This window comes from Brienomyrus brachyistius, chromosome 9 (assembly GCF_023856365.1).
Source record: "Brienomyrus brachyistius isolate T26 chromosome 9, BBRACH_0.4, whole genome shotgun sequence".
Taxonomy (NCBI): domain Eukaryota; kingdom Metazoa; phylum Chordata; class Actinopteri; order Osteoglossiformes; family Mormyridae; genus Brienomyrus; species Brienomyrus brachyistius.
The window spans coordinates 12,747,287-12,769,722 of NC_064541.1; the positions used below are offsets into that span (position 1 = coordinate 12,747,287).

General features: G+C 45.0%; 1 protein-coding gene across 1 annotated transcript in view; it reads left to right on the forward strand.

Moving 5' to 3' along the window:
• Positions 1-22,436, forward strand: part of zfpm2a (zinc finger protein, FOG family member 2a) — a 118,050-nt gene that overhangs the window by 20,992 nt on the left and 74,622 nt on the right. Inside the window, exons 2-3 of the mRNA XM_049026614.1 lie at positions 11,353-11,511; positions 20,591-20,692. Coding sequence (XP_048882571.1) covers positions 11,353-11,511; positions 20,591-20,692 — 261 coding nt within the window. The remainder of the gene's footprint in view (positions 1-11,352; positions 11,512-20,590; positions 20,693-22,436) is intronic.

The window sequence follows — 22,436 nt, forward strand, 5'->3', positions numbered from 1 at the left end:
CTCTCTCTTTCCAACGACGAGTTTTCCGCATGCTCTGTCGGGAAACGGGGCGGCGGCCCGCGCGCGAGATTCCCTCAACGACGGGCTCCTCGCTCCACCTCTCCCGAGTCGAGCTTTAACTGGCTCGCGGTGTGCCGCCTATCTGAATATTAAAGGGAGTTTCGAGCTCATCTGCAAATGTGATTTGCACGTATCTCACTTCTGCCGTCGTCAAGCTGCTTCGCCGGCGAGCTTCTGAGCGAGGAGGGAGTGCCGGGAGCAGCGGAAAAAAAAAGGGGGGATGAAGGAGGAGACATATGGAATGCTATTGATGTATGCTGTTTGTGACCTAATTTAAATCCCTGCCAACAAGCTCATATCCGCGCTGTACATTTGCTAAATTAGAGCAGCTAAGCCATGCTTTCGTCGGGAGACAGGTGTAAACAACACGGCAGCCATGACACGGAGCGGGTGAATATGGTAATGCCGCAGAGCACAGAAATAATTTGGACATCATTTTGATGCCCACAGGGCCCTGGGGAATGGCCCCCGGAACGAAGGTGCCCATCGACGGCCCGTTCGCGCCAGGATATAATTACGGCCGGCCCGTTTCCCCTCTTCCCCGGTCGCTCTGCGCGGTGCGCGTGTAATTTGCTTGTAACACAGAAACATATTTTTGTCTTTTTGTTTTTCAAAAATGTAGGCTGAGCTATTTAGGTTTTCCGTCGATCCTCAGCGGACTTTGGCGGGAAGAAACCTCGTGTTGTCCTTTGTTTAGTTTTTCTGCCTGTAAAATTGTAATAATAATAATGATAATCATGGTCGTAATAACAGTCATAATCTGTACGGGAAAAACAGGATTAGCTGTTTGTGTTTGTAGTGTGCTTGTCAAACATGTGAAACAGCCTAAAATGAATGAGCATTTTTTTGACCATTTTTCTCTGTTTTAGAATTTATTATCAATGAATATTGATAATTATTCCTAACATTATTGATCCCAATTCTGATACCAGCTGATAAGTTTACTGATTTTTTTCGATGTATAAATGTTCCACGGAACAAATGGAAGTTTTGTTTTGTTTGGTGAGTGTCGTGAATAAAAACGTTCCGTGGTTTTATATCAGAAATCAGAGAATAAACAATGTGTAGCTGTGTCTGGGTTGAGGAATTGATTTTAAATGAGTTATATTTAGACGAGAGGATATCTGTGGTGGTGTTAGAAAGGTGTGTATTCATATTTGCAGTGGTTATTTGCTGTACGGGGCCTGAAGTGGCCCACACTGTATTTGGTGTGTTAATTACACAAGCAAGCAGGAATTGCATAGTCTGTAATGGAAGACCCAAGGAACAACTTTGGGTTTATCATAGTACAATGCAATCATTTCTCTATTTAGAAGACAAGGCAGGAGAGGGAAATAATGCACCTATTAAAAAGAGAATGCAGCTTAGTCTGGAGCAAAAGGGGAAGAACTCAAGAAATTCACAAATTTCAGAGCACTGATACAAAAATTATGGAAAATATTTAAATCATGTATATTCCAAAGCATCCGCTGCCTTCTGCTACTGAAATCAGTTTTATAAATTCTTTATTATAATTATTTTATTATGCTGTTCTCTAAACCCAAACAGCTGATAATAATACACTTACTTTGCAGATCTGTAAATTTCACTTCCTTTGCTGATCAATCACATAGGTCACAATTCATTATTGTTTTTGTGTGTCCTTAAGCACTCTGCCACCTACTGGCCGGTAAGGTTCATACGGTGCACGTATACATTATCACTCACACATGTAGCAGTGAGTGAGCAAGAGACACCCCATGGAAAAACAATCCATTGTAAATGATCGGTTGGCATGATAAACGGTGCCCATCCTCTCTGTAAGGTCACTGCCGTTGGGTCAGTGTCCTGCCATCGTCCGCTTCCGTCGCGTGTCATTGTTGGCCAGCTGGACTTTTTTTTTTTTCGAGGAAGACTTTGACAGAGCCTTCAATCCTGAGAGTCTCCTTTTTAAAGGTCAAAATTGTGCCACTTACGTTTAATGTGTACGGGCCAACTCCCCAAGGAGACCATCCACTCTGCTGCTCTTACACAGCTTTCCATTTCCTCCTCCACTAAGAGTCTGGCTTTTTGTAGGGAGAGACGCCAAGACTGAACACTCGTACCTACAGCCTTCCTTTTTCTCCATGTATTACGCCGATATTACATTTATTCCATGCCGTTCTGGGAATCACAGTTAAGTTTAAGTTAGTTAAGGGACTAGATTCAGGCCCTTTCAAGGCGATGAAGCAGCTCTGTGCCACCAAAAACATTCTTGGACGTGGTTTTCTTTTGATGCTGCTTTTGGATGCCGGCAAAGTGTGGTAATATTATATTTTGCAGTGTTGCCTGAGCTTCAGTTTCATTGCTCATTTCACTCTGAAACAGAAGGTAAACAGAAGCACAGTCTCCAGGCAAAATGAGCAGCTCTTGCTGAGATTTCAGTGCTTGTCGTTGCACGACACATCTGTGTCTACAACATTAAAGCATAAATTGCCACGGTATGAAGGTGCTTAGTATGTGCTAGACAAGGGCAAGAAGCTGACGTCTTTAAACACATAGGAGTGTCCTGACGTACGTCATCCAGGATCTATGTCTAGGTCGTTTTGAAGTCTGTGGGGTAAAGTGACGAGAGCCTGTTTCCTCCCTCAGTTGATAACATTTTTAACCTGCTCCTGAGGTCAAGGGAATAGGCCATGGATGCCAGCAAATAATTATTACTCAGAAAGCCGATGGTTAGCTCTGCGAGCCTCTGCTAACCGCGCCGCTGCTGCCTGTTTGCAGCACGAGGGCCGGGGTCTGTGCGCGTCAGCTAACGGAGCCCTGCCAGAATCCTAATCTTTGTCTGTAAGCTTCACGTGACCTCGTCAGGAACTAGAGAGGCTGCGTCTCTCTTTTAAAGGACAGTACTTTGAATGTCATTTGACAATTTCCTTTTAATTAGAACTAATTTACAGAAAGATGCCCACCAGCTAATCTTTACAGGATAATTAACTTCTATTTTCTTTACTTTTAATTAAAAAGTGGAAAAGATTTAGCTGATCCATAAAGAATTGTTCTTTTGAAATGTTCATCAGACTTCACAATTCTTTTTGGCGTTGGTAATATTTAGATTGTATCTAATGTTTGCTTCTCCTCTGAGTTATACAGTAGCTTTTTTTTTTTACCCCGGCTATTAAGAAGTGGAACTATCGATAGTTGAAATAGGAACTAGAGGCAAATTAGAATTGAATTAAGGACAAATTTCTTGTAAAAGGAAACCCCGCCATTCAACACTAAAATAAAATCTTTAGTTACATCCATTTCATAAACGTGCGCTCGATGGATGAAGCTCTTATCTACTTTGTGATTCTTAAATCAATTCTACTTTACTCTTTGCTGTACTATGTATGTACTGCAAGTAGCCAGATATAAGCACAGCTTCTGTAGCATAAAACGTGGCCTTTAACATTTTGTGTATCATACTGTAATTCCGCTTTCTGGGTAACATGTAGAAAAATGATGTAACGTATCTGCGTTGCCAAAATTACACTGCGTTTTCATTACCCCAGCTAATGCACTGTACGTTTGGGCTAGCGATAAATTAAACAATTTTGCTGAGCTAGTTACCTACAGCGGATATGAATATTGATCGCTGCAGGTCATTTACATGTTCTGTAATTACTGTGACACATTTCACACTTGGGAAAAGGCGGAGAAGCCCGGTGTGAGATCTGTGCTTCCGTGGCGTACCTTCCGATAAAACAAACGCTCTACCTTAAACCCTCGTGCGGTCGCCCTAATTGGGGGCCACAGGCGGCGGCAGTCCATTGACAGGCTGTCTTTGCTGGGGAGTCCTTTCTGTCTTTTGCACAGCCAATGGGAGAAGACAAATGTTTCCGCTCCATGATGGTTCCCACAGGGAAAATGTGGCCAGTTGTTTGATTTGATTAAAGGTTCCCATTCCAAACTGATTTTTTTGTTCCTAATGAAAAGAGCAACATCTATTTCAAATGCCAATTTTGTAATTATATGCTATTGTATCCTGGCTACATTAAAGTCTGTATTATACCGTAGAATAACAGCAATACCCCTATCAGGATGATTATGGTGATTGCGATTATTGTTGTTAGCATTATTACCATTATTATTGCTCATAGGAGAAGCTTTTACGTCTTGCATCACTCTGCGTTAGGCAATATTTCTCGATGTTTATCGCTCTGTGGAACCGATCTCTTCTCGCTGCCCCCACCCCGAACATGGCAAGTCAATGTCAGCGAGTTAATAAGAAACAACCTTTAGCGGTGTGGTCAATTAGCGTGTCTTTGTCTTCATTTCCGTGTCAGATCCCCGCGCAGACAGGACCGCTCTTGAGAGCGTCTCCTCCGCTGGGGTGCAGCAACCGGAGGACGACATCCCCCACCCCCATGCCATCCTCGTCCAGCTGAGCGCTTCTCTCTCTCACTCCCTCCCTCTATCTGTCTGTCTCTGCGGAGGGTGAACCGTGGAGGAAACCCAGTTCTACAGGGACGCGGGCATCTGCTGAGGCCTGAGGCCGTGCTTAGAGGTCTTTCCAGCATTTTAATGGGCTACTGAAATGCCAGCGTGTTTTCATGCCGTTCCAATTCAAATTAATTGGAGAAGGAAGTGAAAGGAGACATTTTTTGCGCTCCCCCCTCCCCCCATCGCAAAAATAAAATAAAATAAATAAACAAATGAAGGGAACGGTAACTTGAAGGCTACCAGGCAGGAACACTAAAATACACCTTTTTTATGGCGATCAAGCGTTTCTTGGAAAAGAACGCAGACAATTATCTCCATTAATCTCCTTTAGGTTCAGCTTCAGAGATCTCTTTCATCGCAAATTTCGTCGTGGAGTCGGGTCTTGCGATGGTACACGGTATTGGGAGGAAAAAACCTGCTAGCTTTAGCTGTTTTTTTCCCACTGACAAGGAGACTATAAATCACATTAAGGTGATAAGGCACTGCATAAAGTAAAAATAAGGAAGCATAAAACGTTGTATAAAAGAGACACCTAGGAAAAAATTACACTGTGAACTGCAAGTCAGTTTGCAGTGAACTGCAGTGCATGATACTCTTGCTGCGGTAAGGAATAGGTAATTCTTTTTAGTTAGTGAATAAAGAAGAGTCATGTTCCGGCTTTTATAAAGACCTTCATATTGTGTAGTCGTCCACTGCGCTGGTCATTCTGAAATTTTACGTAAAAATTTCTCCACAGTCCATCCCGATGGTTTGTCCATCCAATGAGGCTGTTTCTGAATTTTTTTCCCCCCTGAAAAAAAAAAAGAATAAATAAATTGTGATCACAGCCGCAAATTATATGCTGTTCTTTGGATTTCTGCATCGTGTTTCAAAGCTGTTTGTTGATGGTTGATTGTAAGGGCCCCTGGATTTAGGAAAGCGGCCATTTCTAATCACCGGAATTACATTGCTTAGCGACTGGAAAATCAAGTTAAACAATACCACTGCCTATTAACGCCTGGAGAATGCCGGGCTCCACGGAAGCCTTCCCATCTGGCGTTGTGCGGCAGCACCCAAACCTCAAAAACAATTCAGATATGCGGAACATACAACTCACAACTGGCTTGCGACTTTCTTTCTAGTGTGCCACACAGCACAGGAAACTTAACGCCGGCTTCCTTTGTGTCTGATAAATGTTTGATGTGTTCCAATGTATGTGCAATGCGCTACGCTAATGCTAATTGCGTCGTCGAGATGTTTTTATGGCGCCAATGAATGATAAAAAAAAAATGTTTTTTGGCGTGTAACCCACAAGATGCCTGCGCTCTCTCCTTCGCAAAGGTCATTACAACAGTGGGTAGCAGCAGCGATTGGGCCCCTTGCCTTGTAGCAGACTAACAATGTACCCCTCCTTCTCATTCTCTTCGTCCGTAAATCTTTTATATGTCACCCAAACAAACGCCCTGTGTCTTCACCCATCCCAGAGTTTGTCCCTAGAGCTTCCATCTTAATTTGAGCCATTTCTGGTTGAGAAATATTTGTGACAGGCCCAGCTTGCCAAACAAATAGCAAAATAACTCTTATGAATACGTAATATTGCAGTACACCCATCCGCAACCGCTGGACATGGTCACATTCCTGTTTTATTTTAGTTTTTGCCAAAGGCCATTGAAGTCTGAGTCTGAGGAGGTTGTCCGGTCGAGCAGGTAGATTATATGTGGAATTTTATACATCCTTCATGCAGCAGCTAAATCCTTTCTTTTTGTTCTCTTGACACAGCAAGCCGCCCAGGCTCGCGGCAGACGGAGCCGGCAAAGGTTGGCTGGGAATGGGAGCAGAGCCCGCGAGGCAGGCGCCGCGGCCTGTGTCCCCGCATAGGCTCAGGTGCTGCGTTTCATCCACGGGCCAGCCTGGTCACATTTTCAATGGGCGGCGAGATTAAAAAGCGCATAGGTGGGAGCAAAATGATTTCCATGCTCATAGAGATGTGGCGCTTTGTTCTGTCAGATTCAATTACCTCACCTCTAATTAGGAGCCGTAGAGAAAGCTCCGTTTGTGATCCGGACATCACACTGTGTAGCCCGCTGATAATGGGCACTGTTGCTATCGGCGCCCGGCAACCAGCTTCCCACACCGCAGACGGGTGAAAAGGGAGCCATAGAAACCGCCGGCACTCACATCACACTTGCATATTTGTTTTTCTTCTATTCCTTATTTTACGCACAAATGCAGTTTTTCGCATTTCCCTGGTAATCCCAGGTAAACCGCACTGCAAATCAGCATGTTCATCCTTTTATTTGTTATTTTTCTACTGAGAACAATGTGGCTCTTTGCAGCTTTGTTCTTCAGGGGTCTTTCGGCCGTCCCCTTCTTGCGAGCCGGTCCCCCCTGGATTATGTGCTCCCCCTCCTGTATTTGAACATCTCCCACCCCCCCCATTGTAGTTTAGCTCTGCCCCGACGATCCCCGTTTGACTCAGGGGTGTTGCTAGAGATTTTGGCTCCCATGAAGGCATATCATTTTGGTTCCCCCAGTCCAGACAAATCCAGTCATTTTCCAAATTTTCCTGGCCCCCTGTCACTCAGGAGCCCTTGAAATTATCCTAACTTTCCCCCGCGTTATGGTGCCCCTGGACTCAGGGCACTGCGTGGACAAAAACCGGGGGGCCACACGGGGCCATTATTTATTATTAGCATTGGCTGCCGAATTAGCACTCGGGCATTGCACAGGCTGTACACCCTAGCTCTGAAGCTATTGGGACCCGCGTTTGGCACAAACGGCCTCAGCTTCAGGGGGCATGCGGCCACATCCATCCCCCATACTTCTCTCTGTCTGGTGCTGACCTCTGTCACTGGAGACATGTGCTCCTTTGTCACATTCTGAGACGCATGGTACTTCACAAAGTAACTCTCACCTCTTAGCTAAATGCTAAGCTAACATCTTTAGCTTCTCTCTCTTTAGGTAGGCAGTATTTTCAAAGTTTATAACTGTACCAACATCTCTGTTTAACTTTAAACTCTGAGTTGGATCCTCAATTAATGTCTCATTTTATCTCCAGCTTTTCAGTTATGTGCTGTCCTAACCTCTCTTGAAGTCTCTCATAGTCTGATGCCAATCCCTCTCAATGTAATATAGCAGTAGTGTTCCAGCTTGGTCCTAGACTTTCTAAACTAGATCCTAGCTTGAGTATTAGCCTAATCTCTCTTAGTACGGGATTTATTCTGTTCTTGGTTTTTTTCAGTTTCCTGATTCATGCAATCAGATCTGTTTGAGTTTAGGTAAGCAAACGTTACTTCAACAGCAAAGTTCCACTATAACAACTCAGTCTTAGTATGCGAAGGTTCGATACATCTTACAGCTTAGGCTTGTGGCCTGAGTTTCATTCAGGCCTTCCTCTGTAGCAACCTCATTATCACTCCTCTATTAAGGTGGAGTAAGTAAGGAAGCTACGCCCTTTCTGTCCTGGACCGATCCCTGTTCATTCGGCGGGCCTCAGGTTGGTTCCTCCTCCCTGGTGTGCGCTTAGCGATGCCGGCTTGGCACTGGCCTGGCTCTCTGGCCCTCTCAGGCCTGCAGATGGACGCACCAGCAGATCCGCCGCAAATGTCCATTGGGCAGATGCGTCTACATTGGCAGAGGGGCCGCCATGATGTTGGCCGTCACACAAGAAGATGCAGAAGCCCCTACCTCATTACCGACACACTACCGGATTTTTTTTGTTACATGTATATGAGGAGAGTTTGATCCATACCTTGTTTTTTATTTTTATTTATTTTTTGCCTTTCTTATATGGCGGGTGGCATTTTTGGATCGCATCACGCAAAAGCGGGAAATCAAAGTGACACCCCCTGACTTAGAAAAGACATGATAACAGGGCACATGGATGAGATATCCCACGGGCCGTTTGTCACCCGCCCCACAGAAAGGCACCGGTGTTCACGGGCCGTACTGAATGTGACGGGGTTTTAAACAGTACACAACTAAATATAGCAGGGGCAGCACTATCAGAAAATGAGTTAGGAGTGCGGTGCGAGTCGTTTAGAAAGTCATTATTCTTATCTTTGCTGTCTCAAATTATTTCAGGTCTCTTCATGCAATGAATTTTGTATAATAAACTAAACATATGGAAGGGGGATCAAACTTTAAGTAATCTACACAGGACCCAGCAACTCTCCATCAAAACTGCGCTTTTTGTCCCCATTTTTTTCTTTTTGTACCGTCTTCATGCATCATTTATGCCTCTCGGCGTCTCATAACAAATCGCATTGTTTGCCGTTAGGTTCCAGCAGGTTCGTTAAAACGAACACGGTAGATTAGCGGCTATTGGCTCCGCCTCCCCATATCCGGTTTGGGCGCTGCGTACAGGCCCATGTGCGCTTGCCCGGAACACGTCCTTAGTTGTGTCGGAAGGCCGACTTTTTAGATCGGCTTGGGCGAGCTAATTTAATAGCTCGATCCTTATCTCAAGATGTCGTTTTGAGCAGCAGAAGATGCTCCGTAGCACCGCTCTGTTCTCCTGAATGGTGACATGAGGCATCAGATTTATATATATAAAACACGAGACTATAAAGTTGTACTCATTGAAAGCTCCGCCCTCCTACTGCAGCCTCCATTAGAGATCCGCGGACTAATTCTTTTCATGTTACGGAGCTTCAGCCGCTGTTGGCTTCCTACAAAGGAGTAATTTATAAGGCTAATGAAAGGAATGAACATGGCGTGGAAATGGTGGTGGGGGGGTCCTTTATGACGCCCCCCCCCCCAGCCACCCACCAGCCCGCACAGGAATAAAGGGAGACAGGAGGTGCACAGCACTGTTTTTGAACTGAAACAGTGGCTTCGTGAAGGTTTCCTTACAGACGAATATGGCGATAGCCATTGATGGGGTCCCTGAGAATGCATTTTGCAGCCTGGCTCCCACAATGACAGCACAAAATTGTTAGATATCCACCTGTAAGGACTGGAGGGAGGTGGGCAAGGGACCCCCACCCCAAAGGGAATTGAGATATTGTGATTATTCATTATCTTGACTGTGGAAGTAGCAGGTGTTTTGGGGAGGGGGGGGGGTCACCCCCACCCCAAAGGGAGTGTCTCCTTAGTTCAGATCAGATAACAGCTTGCAACAGTTTAAGGTGACGCCAAAAGAATGTTATTTTGGTTTTGGGGAGAAGATGCAGTGAAATGTCATTCAGGTGCAGGGTGAAATTTTTTATTCGAAACTAATACCAAATCCAGGTTGCAGTTTGCTTGATTGAAGCAAGTAGTAATATGCAAATGCAAAAAGAAGATGTACAGCTACAAGCAAAACTCCAAAATCATTTAGATTTAAAGAAATAATGTTGCACAGAGGGGAAAAAAATTAATCACACGGAAAAATGTCTCCTTTAAGATTGCAGCGTTGTATTACCTGCAGCTATGGAATGTAAATGAAAAATCAACATTGTACCCTGTGATAAGGCTAACAAATTAATAAACGTATTTTCTTTCCACCTCGTGTTCTGTTGCTCCACTCAGTGAGGAACTCGGTTAGTTTGGAGTTTCAGATACTGGGAAAAGGGGGACATCCGTGTCAGTACCATCATTTCAGGCATCACCCAAGATGCCAAAAATGTTCCGGGGAAGCCTGAGCTTCACCGTTTGAATGCCGTGGTTTACAGTCTAATGCAGCTGTGGTTACCTTTGTCAAGAACACCAACATCTTTCTTATCGAAGCAACTGACGTTCAGCGATAAAAGTCACCAGGTACGGATCCATTATAGGGGAGACTGAGGACAGCTGTTGAATTGACTCTGGTTGACGCCTTAAATGAACAGAAGTAGAAGGACAGATAGCTGGGATTAGATGTTTTTAAAATTCAAAAATTATCCATAATCCAGAAATATGCAAAGCATGTCGTGTATAAAAATTGTAAGTTCTTCTACAAGCAGGATATTCTATTGTAGTATCCTTGCTTAGCTTGTGCAGTGTTACAGAGAGACAGTCCTTTGTATTTCTAGATATTTGTTCGGCTGGAAAGTTTCCCATTTTTAATCCAGAAAACAGTTTAGAGTAAATGGCTCTTCAAAACCATGGTAGCAACAGACCTTCTGGTACTAGAACCACAAATTTATACGTCCATCCTCTTCTGAGTTACAACCCGAAGGAAAACTAATCCCATACCAGTGATGTTCTTGGTGAAGAATGTTTTATATAAAGTGACAATTTCAGATACCAAACACTTAGTGAAAGAGTTAAGGAAATATGCATATAGTAAGTAAATTGCCGAGCTGATTACACAGTAAAATGGTGCGTATAGTATAATATAAGCTAAATAAACGTTTGGTATTTTTAACTGTGTGTAATTGTAAAATGTCTGCAGCAGAGTGTAAAGGGGCAATTAAGCATAGCCTCTTTGTCCCAGCTATCACAACATCAACCTTATTTTGCTGTTTTATTGTTTTACCGCACTCATTGAGGGGTAAAACAGGAGACTTTTGTCAACATCGTGCTGCAAGAGAGATTTATTGAGCAAAGGGTGCAAGGAAGAAAAACAGGAAATGGGCTGGTGTGTGTGTGTGTGTATGTGTGTGTATGTGTGTGTGTGTGTGTGTGTGTGTTTGTTCGTGCATGGAAAGGAGAGGAAAGAGGCGGGTTCTGTGTAGCCTTCAGCTGGTGCAAACTCCCCTGGCTCTCTTCCCACAAGCTGAAATTTCCCCAAAAGCAAAGTATTGTGCCAGAGAACTGTGTTCATCCCAGAGTAATCGTGATGTAGTTGCTTCATGGCCATAGCTGCCTATTCTGTGTTCGTTTAGCATGTTTGTTTAACGCGTCTTGCTGATGTTTTGCCCGTTTGGCCCCCAATATGGCCCTTGAACAGAAACGTGCCTCTGTCCCTAGGGCCGCTGGATGACAGCCTCGAGGATGAAGAGGAGGAATGCGTGTCGGAGGGGAACGAGCTGATGGCGAAGGACGAGTTCTCCACAGAGGAGAACTTCTCCGGCGACTTCGAACCCGAGAACCTGAACTGTGAAGACATGGAATTCTTCTGCAGCAAAGGTGACCCTTAAAAGAGAGAAACGAAACTCGTCCACACCATCCTGCCTCACACGCTGCTTTCGGTCCTCTGCCTTACAGCCATTTTACGTGAAATTGCAAGATTTCTCACATGTCAGGTGTGGTTTCACCGTGACCCCGAGTCCACCTTCATCCCATCACACAGCTAGCTGAAACAAAAAGGCGTGGTTTTGTTTAACTGTGTGGAGATTTTGTGAGCTCGTGTCTCGTTCGTTTTCGTGGCCTGTCCCTTTGTCAGCTGACTCTCCTGTAACAGGGGGGTCAGCTTGGCCACAGAGCGCTGACGACACCTGGTTTGCCCTGGCTTACAGAGAGAGATGCTGCATAATGACGATGAAGACCAAGCCCAACCAAAGCTGCAACATTCATTTGAATTCTAGTTCAATTATTTATACCTTTTTTGTTGTTTCAATTTGGTCAAATCGTACAAGAACACAAAACTCATCAGAGTCTGGCTCTGGATGCACAGATGAAAGAAATGTCATTTGTCATAACCTCCCGATTTGCCTACACAAGGTGTTTCCAGTTGCACCAGCAGTCAAATGCTATGAATTTTAATTTTAAATTAAACAATTTGCACTTTCAGTTCCCCTAGCCCCATCTTGAAAAAAGAAATATATATTTTTTACACTTTGAAAGCTGAAACTATTAGCTTGGGGGATTTCACTAAAAGAAATTGTTTTCCTTTTCATGTTTTCTGTGCATAATAATAATTTTTCTTTTGTTCTTCAAGAGAGGGATTAAAAAAAACATCATTACATAAATCTAGATTTGGCTGCATCCAAACAAAATGGCTTCAACTGTAAAGGTCTTCTTAAATTTTACAGAAAATGAAATGTGTGCAGAGCTGATGGTCACAGAACAGCATGTTGTATTCGGTCCAGTACATTTTATTAATTTATTGATTTGAATATGTCGTATGACAGTGACATTTATCATGCTAACCATTCCCGCTGGTGGGCACTGACTGGTACCATCTCTGTGGTGAACCACTGTACTTCCATGTTGCAGAGATCCTAACCTTTGACCTTTGACCCCTACAGGGCAGTGCTAGGGAAACCCTATAGCTGCAGTTAAATATTTTTGCAGTTACTTGAATGAATAACCAGAGCAGAAACATTGAGCAGGTGTATTCCAGAGGTGTCCGATTTGATTTGCCCTCACTGGGAGTGAGCTGGGTGACTTCACTGGGAGTGAGCTGGGTGAGAGCTGGTTGACTTCACTGGGAGTGAGCTGGGTGAGAGTGAACACAGGAGCATTATGGATCTTCAGGGAATTTCTTTTGCTGTCGTATGCGATAGCCGGGCCTGTAATTGTTGGCATTGGACTGTCGCAGCAGTCGCTGAAGTTTAGCGAGCTGTCGCGTTAGTTACATTAAAGTTATTAACGTCTGTGAATGAAGCAAAACTGACAGTTTCTGAGTTACAAACTGTTTTAAAAAAGTATAATCAGAGTGTGGTATTAAAACGGATCCTTCCTTAATCTTTCCCCTTTGGGCACAAAAACTTGTAAGATTTTCTACTTACACTGTCTCAGCTGAGTCTCCCAAAATATGCATCTCAAAATATGAAAGTGCTCTTCTCTTCAGATTTTGTTGTCTTTCCTTAACGGTCAGACGCAGTCATCAGGTGTATTTATGAATCCCCTCATTCCACAATTATGCCTCTTACAAAGTAATTTGACTGGTCTTCTGAGTGGCTTAAATCTGCCACACTCACACAGAAGTGGTGTGAATTGAATGCGGCACAATTCGTCTGCGATAAACGGTTTTATTCATGTTTTTTCTCCCAAATGTGAGGTGGGAGAGGGGGATGCCCTTGATTAACTAAACCCTCTCAGATTTCGATGGCGTGCCGTAATTAGCCCAGTGTTGAGTCGGACGCAGGTTTTAAAGGAGCCACTCATCCCGTCGCCTTTATCTGCTGCCGCTTCCTGCCCCCCGTGTGAGGCGTCTCCGCGGGAACAACCGGCCAAGTCCCCTGTCTTAGCTTAGCCTTGTATCTGTGTAGTCACTCACCGAAATGGGCTTGTCAGGAGGGCCTAAAGCCTCTATTAAAAGTTTCGGCCTATAATAGGTATTAAAAAGCGGGCGGAACACAAAGAGCGGCACCAATTTTCATTAACATATGAAGCGCCTATTAACTTTGATCGCGGTACGGCGAAGGAGCAAAGCCGCTTAAAAAGCACAAAGGTCGAGAAGTTGAATGTCACCGAAGTCTCAGCTGCTCTCCTTAGCCTCGCTTGAAAACGCTCCTTGGATCGTCGCTCGGAGTACCTGGGAGGGGGCCAGCCACAGAGCCCGGTTACGTAGACCGTTAGACCTTGGTGATGCACGCCGGGTCTTATGTCACCTGGGGTGTCGAGGAAGAGGCAGAGGCCAGCCTACAGGCCTGGCTGTTTTACAATATCTGTCAAACTTTCTTGCTTCCTCCATATTGGTTGTTGTGCTCCTATTCTGCGAAGGGATGGTTTAATTTACAGTCTGGCGTCATTGTTTATGAGTAAAATTATCTTGTTTGAAGGTTCTTCTGTGTGTTTTACTCATGTGTTTGTAGAGAGTTGACTGTACCGTTATTTGCAGTCATTTGCTTATTCCATCCATCCATCCATCCATCCATCCATCCATCCATCTTTCCGCTGTGTATCCCATGTAGGCCTGCAGGGGACACTTGTTTATTAACTCTTGTTCTTTGCTTCCATTCTTGTTTCATCGTACTTCTGTTCCAACAACAATAAAACTCTGAAAGCTGAAACAGAGCATTTTGACTTCAGGCGAGACTCCAGTGAAGTTCTTCAAGGCATGACCTCGTTCTACCCCCCTTTTCGATATCCGTAAACCTGCCCCCCCCCCCACACTTCGCGTTTATAGAGGTTGGCTGGTGTCTGGCGGATACACAGAGGCCTCATGTTTCACAGCGGCTATTTACAGCCCCTTGTCACGTTCATGTGCCATAATTTTGTGAGTGATCGTTTTCATTTACAGAGTGGCATCTACTCCAGAAAGTTTTTTTTTTTTAAAACCGTGCTTTTGCTTTTATAGAAGTTGGAAAAAATGAAAAGGGAAGTTTGTAAGTCGTTTACTTTTTTAAAAAAAAAATGTGACTTGCTGTCGGTGTGGTGCGCAGAATGCCGTTCACCTAGCAGTCACTTCTAAATTAAGCTCTAAGCTGTTGCATAATCACTTCCCACAAATTAGTGTTTTGCTCTTCCAGAAATATCCAGGATTTTGGATATGACCACAATCCGTGCTTTACTGCTGTGGTATGCTGTAGAAAAGAGGAACAAATTATGTTTATTTATTTGTGCCGGTAACCTCACCAGCTATGACTAACTAAGGCACAGTCACTCACCAAGCGGTGTGCGGTTAATAGATTCATTCGAAGCAGCTTGTGATTAACCGATCACCAGCTGGGTCATTCTTACTATTACTGAAAATGACCAGAATAAGCTGTAATTATGGTGTCTCGTGTGAATGCACGCTGACCTTTTCCGGAATATTCCCTCAATAAATAATTGATATTGTAAAAGCTGGTAACTTGCCGGCAATAACTACAGAGTGGACCGATTAATTACGACGGCCTTTTTTTGCCCACAATGAGGCGAGGAGGGGGCTCTCGCGTGCGGGCGGATCTTCTCAATATTTCAGCAGGGAAGGCGGCCTTCGGAATGGCAAATGTGGAATTTTAATGCAAAGTTATGCGGAGAATATGGGAAATGCTAATTTGCAGCGTGATAAGATGAATCGAGATGTCCCTTTAGCCCCATTTAACTCAGTGGAGGAAATTAATCATTAATGTTTGTTAAGTATGACAATCTAACTGGGCCAGATCTACATGCTCCAAGACCAAACCGGAGCAAGATAACCGGCTGCCGACAGAGGGAACGGCTGCCAGATTCTGTATTGGGGGCTGTTTGTGGGCTTTCTTGCATGCCTTTAAAGAGACAGTCACACGGTTTTTGCCGACCACCTCCCCATGCCCCCAGAACCTGGATCCAGCATTTCTGTGGATATTTTTTGCAAATCGCCAGTGATGGGATCTTAGGCGTCTTTTTTTTCCGCAGCTGTGAAACATCACAGGTCTGGAATGAATGTGGTTGATGTCCTGTGTTTGTCCTGAAATGATTATGCTGTTCTTCTCTTAGGGCAGATCTGCCCAGAGTTAATAACTGCATATGTTGTTTTTGTGGGAGCGGACCGTACCATTTGACACTGATTTCCTTTTCGCTGGTGAGGAGAAAATGCGTTTTTTCCCGCTTCGTCTGCTTGCCCTTGTCAGGGAGGATCTCTCTAATCTATAAGGCCCTTTAGCTTTTAATAGCGGCAATGGTTTGTTTGCGACAGAGCTTTGGTTAGCAGGAGGGTTAGGGGGATCCATTTTGTAAGTTCTCCTATCTGGTACTGGGTAGATCCTCCCTTTGCTTCCGTCAAGTTTTGATGACTTGTCTGATTAGAGATGCCTGTCTGCATGCTAGTGTTGTCCTGGGCTGTTTTGCACTTGTGGCCTTCCGGTTAGTTTTGTCAAGTCTGGATATTCTCCTTTGACCTCTCTCATTATCGGGGTCTTTGTTTCAGGAAGAGAACTGCTTTGCGCTGGGTGTGTTTTCATCACACCATTCTCTGTGAACCCTAGAGGAAGACGCATGTCAGATTCCCAGGGGAATTCTAAAATGTTGGAACCCCCAAGTCTGGAGCCGCTGAGTATAGCATGTTCAGAATCACTTACATCATTGTTCCTACCCATTCTAATGCACAGCGACACTAACTGAACCTCTTGACCCTGTCTGCATGCTTTATATATTGACTCGCATGATTGACTGATGGGCAAGATGTTTGCGTTAAGGTGTACCCAGAAGTGAATTGCTTAGGTCAAGAAAGTAAAAATCCAGACCAAGATTTTGTTTCAACCAACCAGTTGAGTACTCTGTGACTGTGACTCTTTATACTTGACTGGTTGGCTGAAACAAATCCTTGGTCTGGATTTTACTTTCTGGACCTGAACTATCCACCTCTGGGTATACCCGATAAAGTGGTTAATGAGTCCTAGAAGGTGACACGGTGGCTCCCAGTGCTTCCTGGGATAGGTTCCAGAATTGCCGCTACCTTCTCCTGGATAAGCAGCTGAGGAAGATTGATCATAATGTAGAGGGTTGGACTCTAAACAAAGACAGTTCACATGGATGGTGTAAGAGTACAAAAATGCTGCCATTTTTTTTTTTTAGTCCAACGGGCTTCTAGTCGAAAAAAGCGAAGGTCTGTGATGATGTAAAAGGGGACCTATTTTTTCAAAAAACAACACGGCTTGGTACATGTGAGGCTTAACATCACATTTGCGTAGAAGTCATCTTTAAGACGCGGTCTGCGGCTCCATGAAAGAGAGACATGAGGATAGAGTTTGTCGTCACTCTGTATCCGTGAGATTATGTGAAACGGGTCATCCATCAAAGGCATTCCTCCCGAAAGATTACCCTCCTGATCCATCCAGCCGACCGGCATGCATCGCCGTCGTTTCGCCTTTAATGCCGATCAGTTCATTAGCCGCTTGATCCACCTGATAAGCGATTGAAAGGTCAACTTATGTAAACCGCCGGAGATGAAACCACGGCGATAGGGCATCACCAGCTGATGCTCTTCCAGACAAGATACATTCTGGATTCCCCGTTGAAACGCCGAGGATGTAGATTCCCAGAACTCGTCCCACTCGACCTCTTAAACTGGGGGTAACTTACGGAACCCTGGGCCAGTTTCTCTTTGTGATCTTTGTGATTAGGGGATGCACGTTCCTTGAAGTCGCATGTGCAGGATTGATGTTTCCTAAGGGCTTTCTTGACGGAGACAATGTCGGGGGGGGGGGGGGAGAGAGAAAGCCAATATGACTTTGCCCCTACCTTGCTGGAGGAGCTGTTTGTTTGTATCGCCTATAAGATTATTGACCTGGGCGTGTGACTCCCGCATTTATCCGTGATCGGGCAGGTGGGAAGACCTCCATTTGACGCCGCAATAAGACGGGTTTCTACACCTGCCGACCCGTCAGGTGAACCTTTGGGTCTCTTTGGGCTGAGTGGGCTGAGTGGGTTTGGCTTCTGTGCCTGTGATCAGAAGGTTGCTGGGTCAAATCCTGGCAGAGTAATCACAGCTTAGACGGGTACCCAGAAAAATGCCCCAGGGGTGCTGGATGGACAGCTGACCCTGTGCTTAGACCCCAGGCTATTAGAATGTCAAGGGACTCAGTGAAGACTCACTGTAGATCAGAATCTCTAGAGTCACACTTACAAGGAATCTGACTTAATGTTTGCACCAAGAATCTTACAAACAAGGCAATAAGTATTAAATAAAGGTCAACATACAAGGAAGTTTAAGTATGACGTTATAATATAACTCTATACAAAATAACCAAGTGTACAGTATGTAACAAGATTAGTGCTAAATATATAGCATAATAAGCTCTGAATTACAGCTTCTCAGTGTAACTGAAGCATAGAGATCGCCGTTCAAAGTGAGATAGTACATTAGGGAGATTCCTGAATGATCCTCATAGATCAAGATCATGCTGATAGCAGGGACATATTTCTATAAATATCGGCGCAACCTCGAGCTGACGGCATTGTTTTTTTGGCTTCCCGACGAGGCCCCTCTGAAGGAACTTCAGCAGCCCCAGTGACATTGTTCCTCGTGGGGCCGCCTTGCGATCGTCTTTAAAATGCATTGCGAACCGTGCTAGATAGACGGCAGAAAATCCTTAATCACTGCTTAATTAAGGAATCATCTTGTAGCTTCATTTCCTGAGCTGTAATTAAACAGTTCCAATACGTTTCGTTACAGGGCTTAACATGTACGCCTGAGATCAAGGTAGAGCCTTAATGTTATCGCACTCTCTTCTTTAAATTTGGTACTTTGGAAGTAACTGTTGGTATTTGCCTTTGTTACAGCTGTCATGATATCAGCCTCATGTGTTAACGAGGCTCTCGAAATCCAGCAATTAATAGAGCGGTAGGGGAATTTAGTGTATGTGCTCCCCGTCACTGCAATGCGGGGGCGGGGTGGGGGGGGGGGGGTGTAGTAACCCGACCAGACACTCATACGTGGAAAACTGGGTCACAGTGACCTCATGTACTGTAACTAGGACAGCACTGTTCACTTCCCTCCATGTCCGTGTTTTGGTTTTTTTGATGAGACAGGAAACACATGTCCTCCTGACAACGACGGTGTCCATCTTTTGAAGCAAAACGTCTTTAAGGAGGGAGAGAGAAAGAGAGAGAGGGAGAGAGAGAATTGGTCTGGAGCTGTGGATGGATCTGGGGGAAGTTGAGGAAGGAATTGAATCTGTCAGGAAGTGCCTCACAATGTGTGGATGTCTGTCTGGCCTGGAGACACGTGGGGCCCACTTTGCGCTTTTAATGACCCCCAGGGCTCTTACAGGGAGTTCCTATCAGCGTTTACACACCCCCTGCTTGGACGTCTTCATCATCTGTCCCATCCAGCGCACGTCCGTGCGTCTAGACGTGCGGTGATTCAGAAGGCGAGGCGTCTGAAACTATTCCTGTCAGGCTCCTTCGAGGAGACACTTCCGGAAGAAGCATGTAATCCTGACGATCTGCTGCAGGAAACGCCGGTACGGAGTTTGGCTCCTCCAGAGCGACGTTTAATACACAGCGCTCTAAGGGCTGCAGCCTATTGATCTGCCTAATGGGGTGCATTATGGGTAATATGCTCTGCTCTGTTTGATGTATGATCATCATTCACCTTTGAGCATATTCCCTGTCCTACGCTTCAGTGTTTCGCTTCCTTTATGTGGTCCTGATAATTTTCCACACAGGATCATCATTCCCTTCATCAAATCATCTTCTTTTGTACTACTTTAGTAATCCAGATCATTATTTACTCTTTTATGGTTTTTTTTTCTCATTTAGGCAGGTAATTACATATATCAGTTATCAGTCAGAGACACAGATTATTTCGGCAGCGATATTTGGCGGCGATGGTGGAGATAAATGGTTATTAATATGGACGGTCCATGTTTAGCCTGCAGAATTGGTACAACTGAGGGTCGCCAGGCCGGGCCGAGCTCCCTGTCGCCATGCGGCAACCCGCACACATCCACCCAGAGAACGTGCCCACTTCGCAGGTTTGCCACACAAGTGAACCAAAGTGCAAAGGAGAACAATATCCGTCCGCAGGCCGGCAGCCAGGAAGGGTGGGATGGGAGGGATGGGGGAACCGCAGCTGTGAAAGGTGGGGGCCCCCTGATCTGTGTTTCCTGACCACCGTACTGGTGCCGGCTGTGTTATGTGACTTGTGGCTTACAGCTAGTAAGGTGAAAATCACACACTTCGTGTGAATGTGTTTTTGAGTCATGGAGGTGACCATAACACTGTCACATGCTGGGGAAATTTTCAGGAAAGACTGAGCGAAACTTTAACCTTAAAGCAGGCGCTGGTCATGATGACCCCATCTGTGCTCCCCTCCCTGTCACATTGTTTACATTCCGACGATAAAGAAAGTCCCTCAGCAAGACCCAAGGCATGAATATGCCTTGAACCTGATTATCGCCATTCCCCCCCCCCCCCCCGGAGCATCCCCGTGACCCCCTTCTGATCCAAAAAACCGTGGACAGACATGCGTGCCTTGCCGATTGCCCCCTTATCGATTGGCTTCTGCAAACGCAATCAGATAACAGAATTCACATTGTGCAGTTAGTCGAAGGTTGTGCTTCGCCAACACAATTAGGTAATCGGTTTAAGGCCCCAGATGTGTGATACAGCCTGACAGTCCTTAAGGATATTAACACCAGAGACCACATTTGGGGTTTGCCAGCAGACTTTGATGTGGGCTGGGCGAAACGTCTTAGAAATTTCACCGTTTTTTTGTGTTCGAATGCTGGATGATGAAATCAGAAACTTGTACATAAATAGAAATATATAAAGGGTATTAAATCTATGAATCATGTTGTGCGACTGTTTATTTTGTATTTTGAACGTTGCTGCAGTGAAGCACATCTGCCTCCCAGAATTCTCTGCTGCTATACCAGTGCGCCTCCCTTAATCCTCGCTTTCTTTCCCTCAGGCGAAGAGGATGTCAGTAGGGAGGCTGGGGAGTCCGACGGTGATGGACAAAATGATAAAGCCCGACAGCCTCCTCTCGGACCTGAGGACTGGGACGGACCAAGTAAGTTTACCTCTGAAAATCAGAAGGCATAATAGTGATGTCACAGAACACTGGGTCCCTGTAAATGATGTCACAGTGTCCTGAGCCCCTGTAGTGATGTCACAGTACCCTGGGTCCCTGTAAATGATGTCACAGTGTCCTGAGCCCCTGTAGTGATGTCACCGTGCCCTGGGCCCCTGTAAATAATGTCACAGTGTCCTGAGCCCCTGTGGTGATGTCACAGTGCCCTGGGCCCCTGTAAATGATGTCACAGTGTCCTGAGCCCCTGTAGTGATGTCATAGTGCCCAGAGCTCTTGAAGTAATATTGTAATGTTCTGAACCCCGGTAATGATGTCATAGTGTTCTGGGCCCCTGTAGTGATGTCATAGTGCCCAGAGCACTTGTAGTGCTATTGTAATGTTCTGAAGCCCGGTAGTGATGTCATAGTGTTCTGAACCCTGGTAGTGATGTCGTAGTGCCCAGAACCCTTGCAGTGTTGTGAACCCCTATAGTGATGTTACAGCGGTCACTGTACAGTCGTATATCAGCAGCTGGTTTGTAGTCACTGTCCTCCAATGTGAGAGAAGCCCTTAAAAAGTGCCAGAAGTAAAGGTCAGGGACACTACAATGTAGATGCCATATTGATACCCAAAAGGTTACCATTAATTATTGCTTGTGCCTTTGTTGAAAGGTAAATAAAATCCGAATGCATTATTAATAAGATGCACAGTACTGTAATCAGCGACTAGAGGAAGCTCTGAGTTTGACTGTAATCCTTCACACCATAACAGGAAACAGTGCTGAATGGTTACGAGGTGATATAGCGGCTGACTCTGCTCTCAATTACCGAGCGCTCAGCACCGGAAGCTGGAGCTGCCAGGCTCTGCAGTCAGTGTGCTATCAGGATACGCACTCGTTTTCGGGTGACAGTACGCTCTCCTCGACGACGTTTAGCTCATTAGTTAGCCGCCTGTAATCACTTGTCAGGGGTTGATTACGACATGTTTTAAATTAATACATCAGGGATCTGGGGAATTCGTCACCCCCAATAATAGGGCATCTTCAGATATCCTTGACACATCGCGAGAGCTACAGAAGGTAAAGCCTTTGGTGTCTGGGAGGTAAGTTGGCCCTTGCTGGCAGGAGGATGTAGCGGAAGGTGGGCAGTGCTTTGGTGTGCGTCGCTTATCAGACGTGATGGCCGAATCTGGCATCACGATGACGATGATGCAGCAGGTGTTAACGGTGTCACTCGAGGTCAGCCTAACCTGGCAGAGTCGACGAGAAACAGGACGCCTCTCACTTATGCCCTAAACTGAAGGCATCGTCTGTGACTTTGTACTCTAACGGGGATCACAAGTTTGACAAAACTGTTTCCTAACGAAATATGAAGCGGACCCTTAAGGGAGGCTTAAATGAAGTTATTATCACTGTTGAATTAGAAGTTTAGTTACCCGGTTTGAATGGAATGGATTAAATTGCTCCTCTGTTGTTAAGCTTATTGTGTGTGTGCTTGAAGACTGACTGCGTGGCCCAACAGAAGCTTATAATAAAAATCGTGTTTATCTTTTCTTCCTGAAGAATCTCATTTTGCCTTGCAGATTTTCCCCTGCTTTTCTCTAAGGCTTTTTAAAAACAGTTTTATCTACTCCTCCTCCCCTCATAAAAGTCACTTCATCAAACGATGGATAATATATCTAGCCAGATAATAACGTGGCAATTACTGTTGGTCATTACTAGCACATTGCTGAACGTACAAAGTAT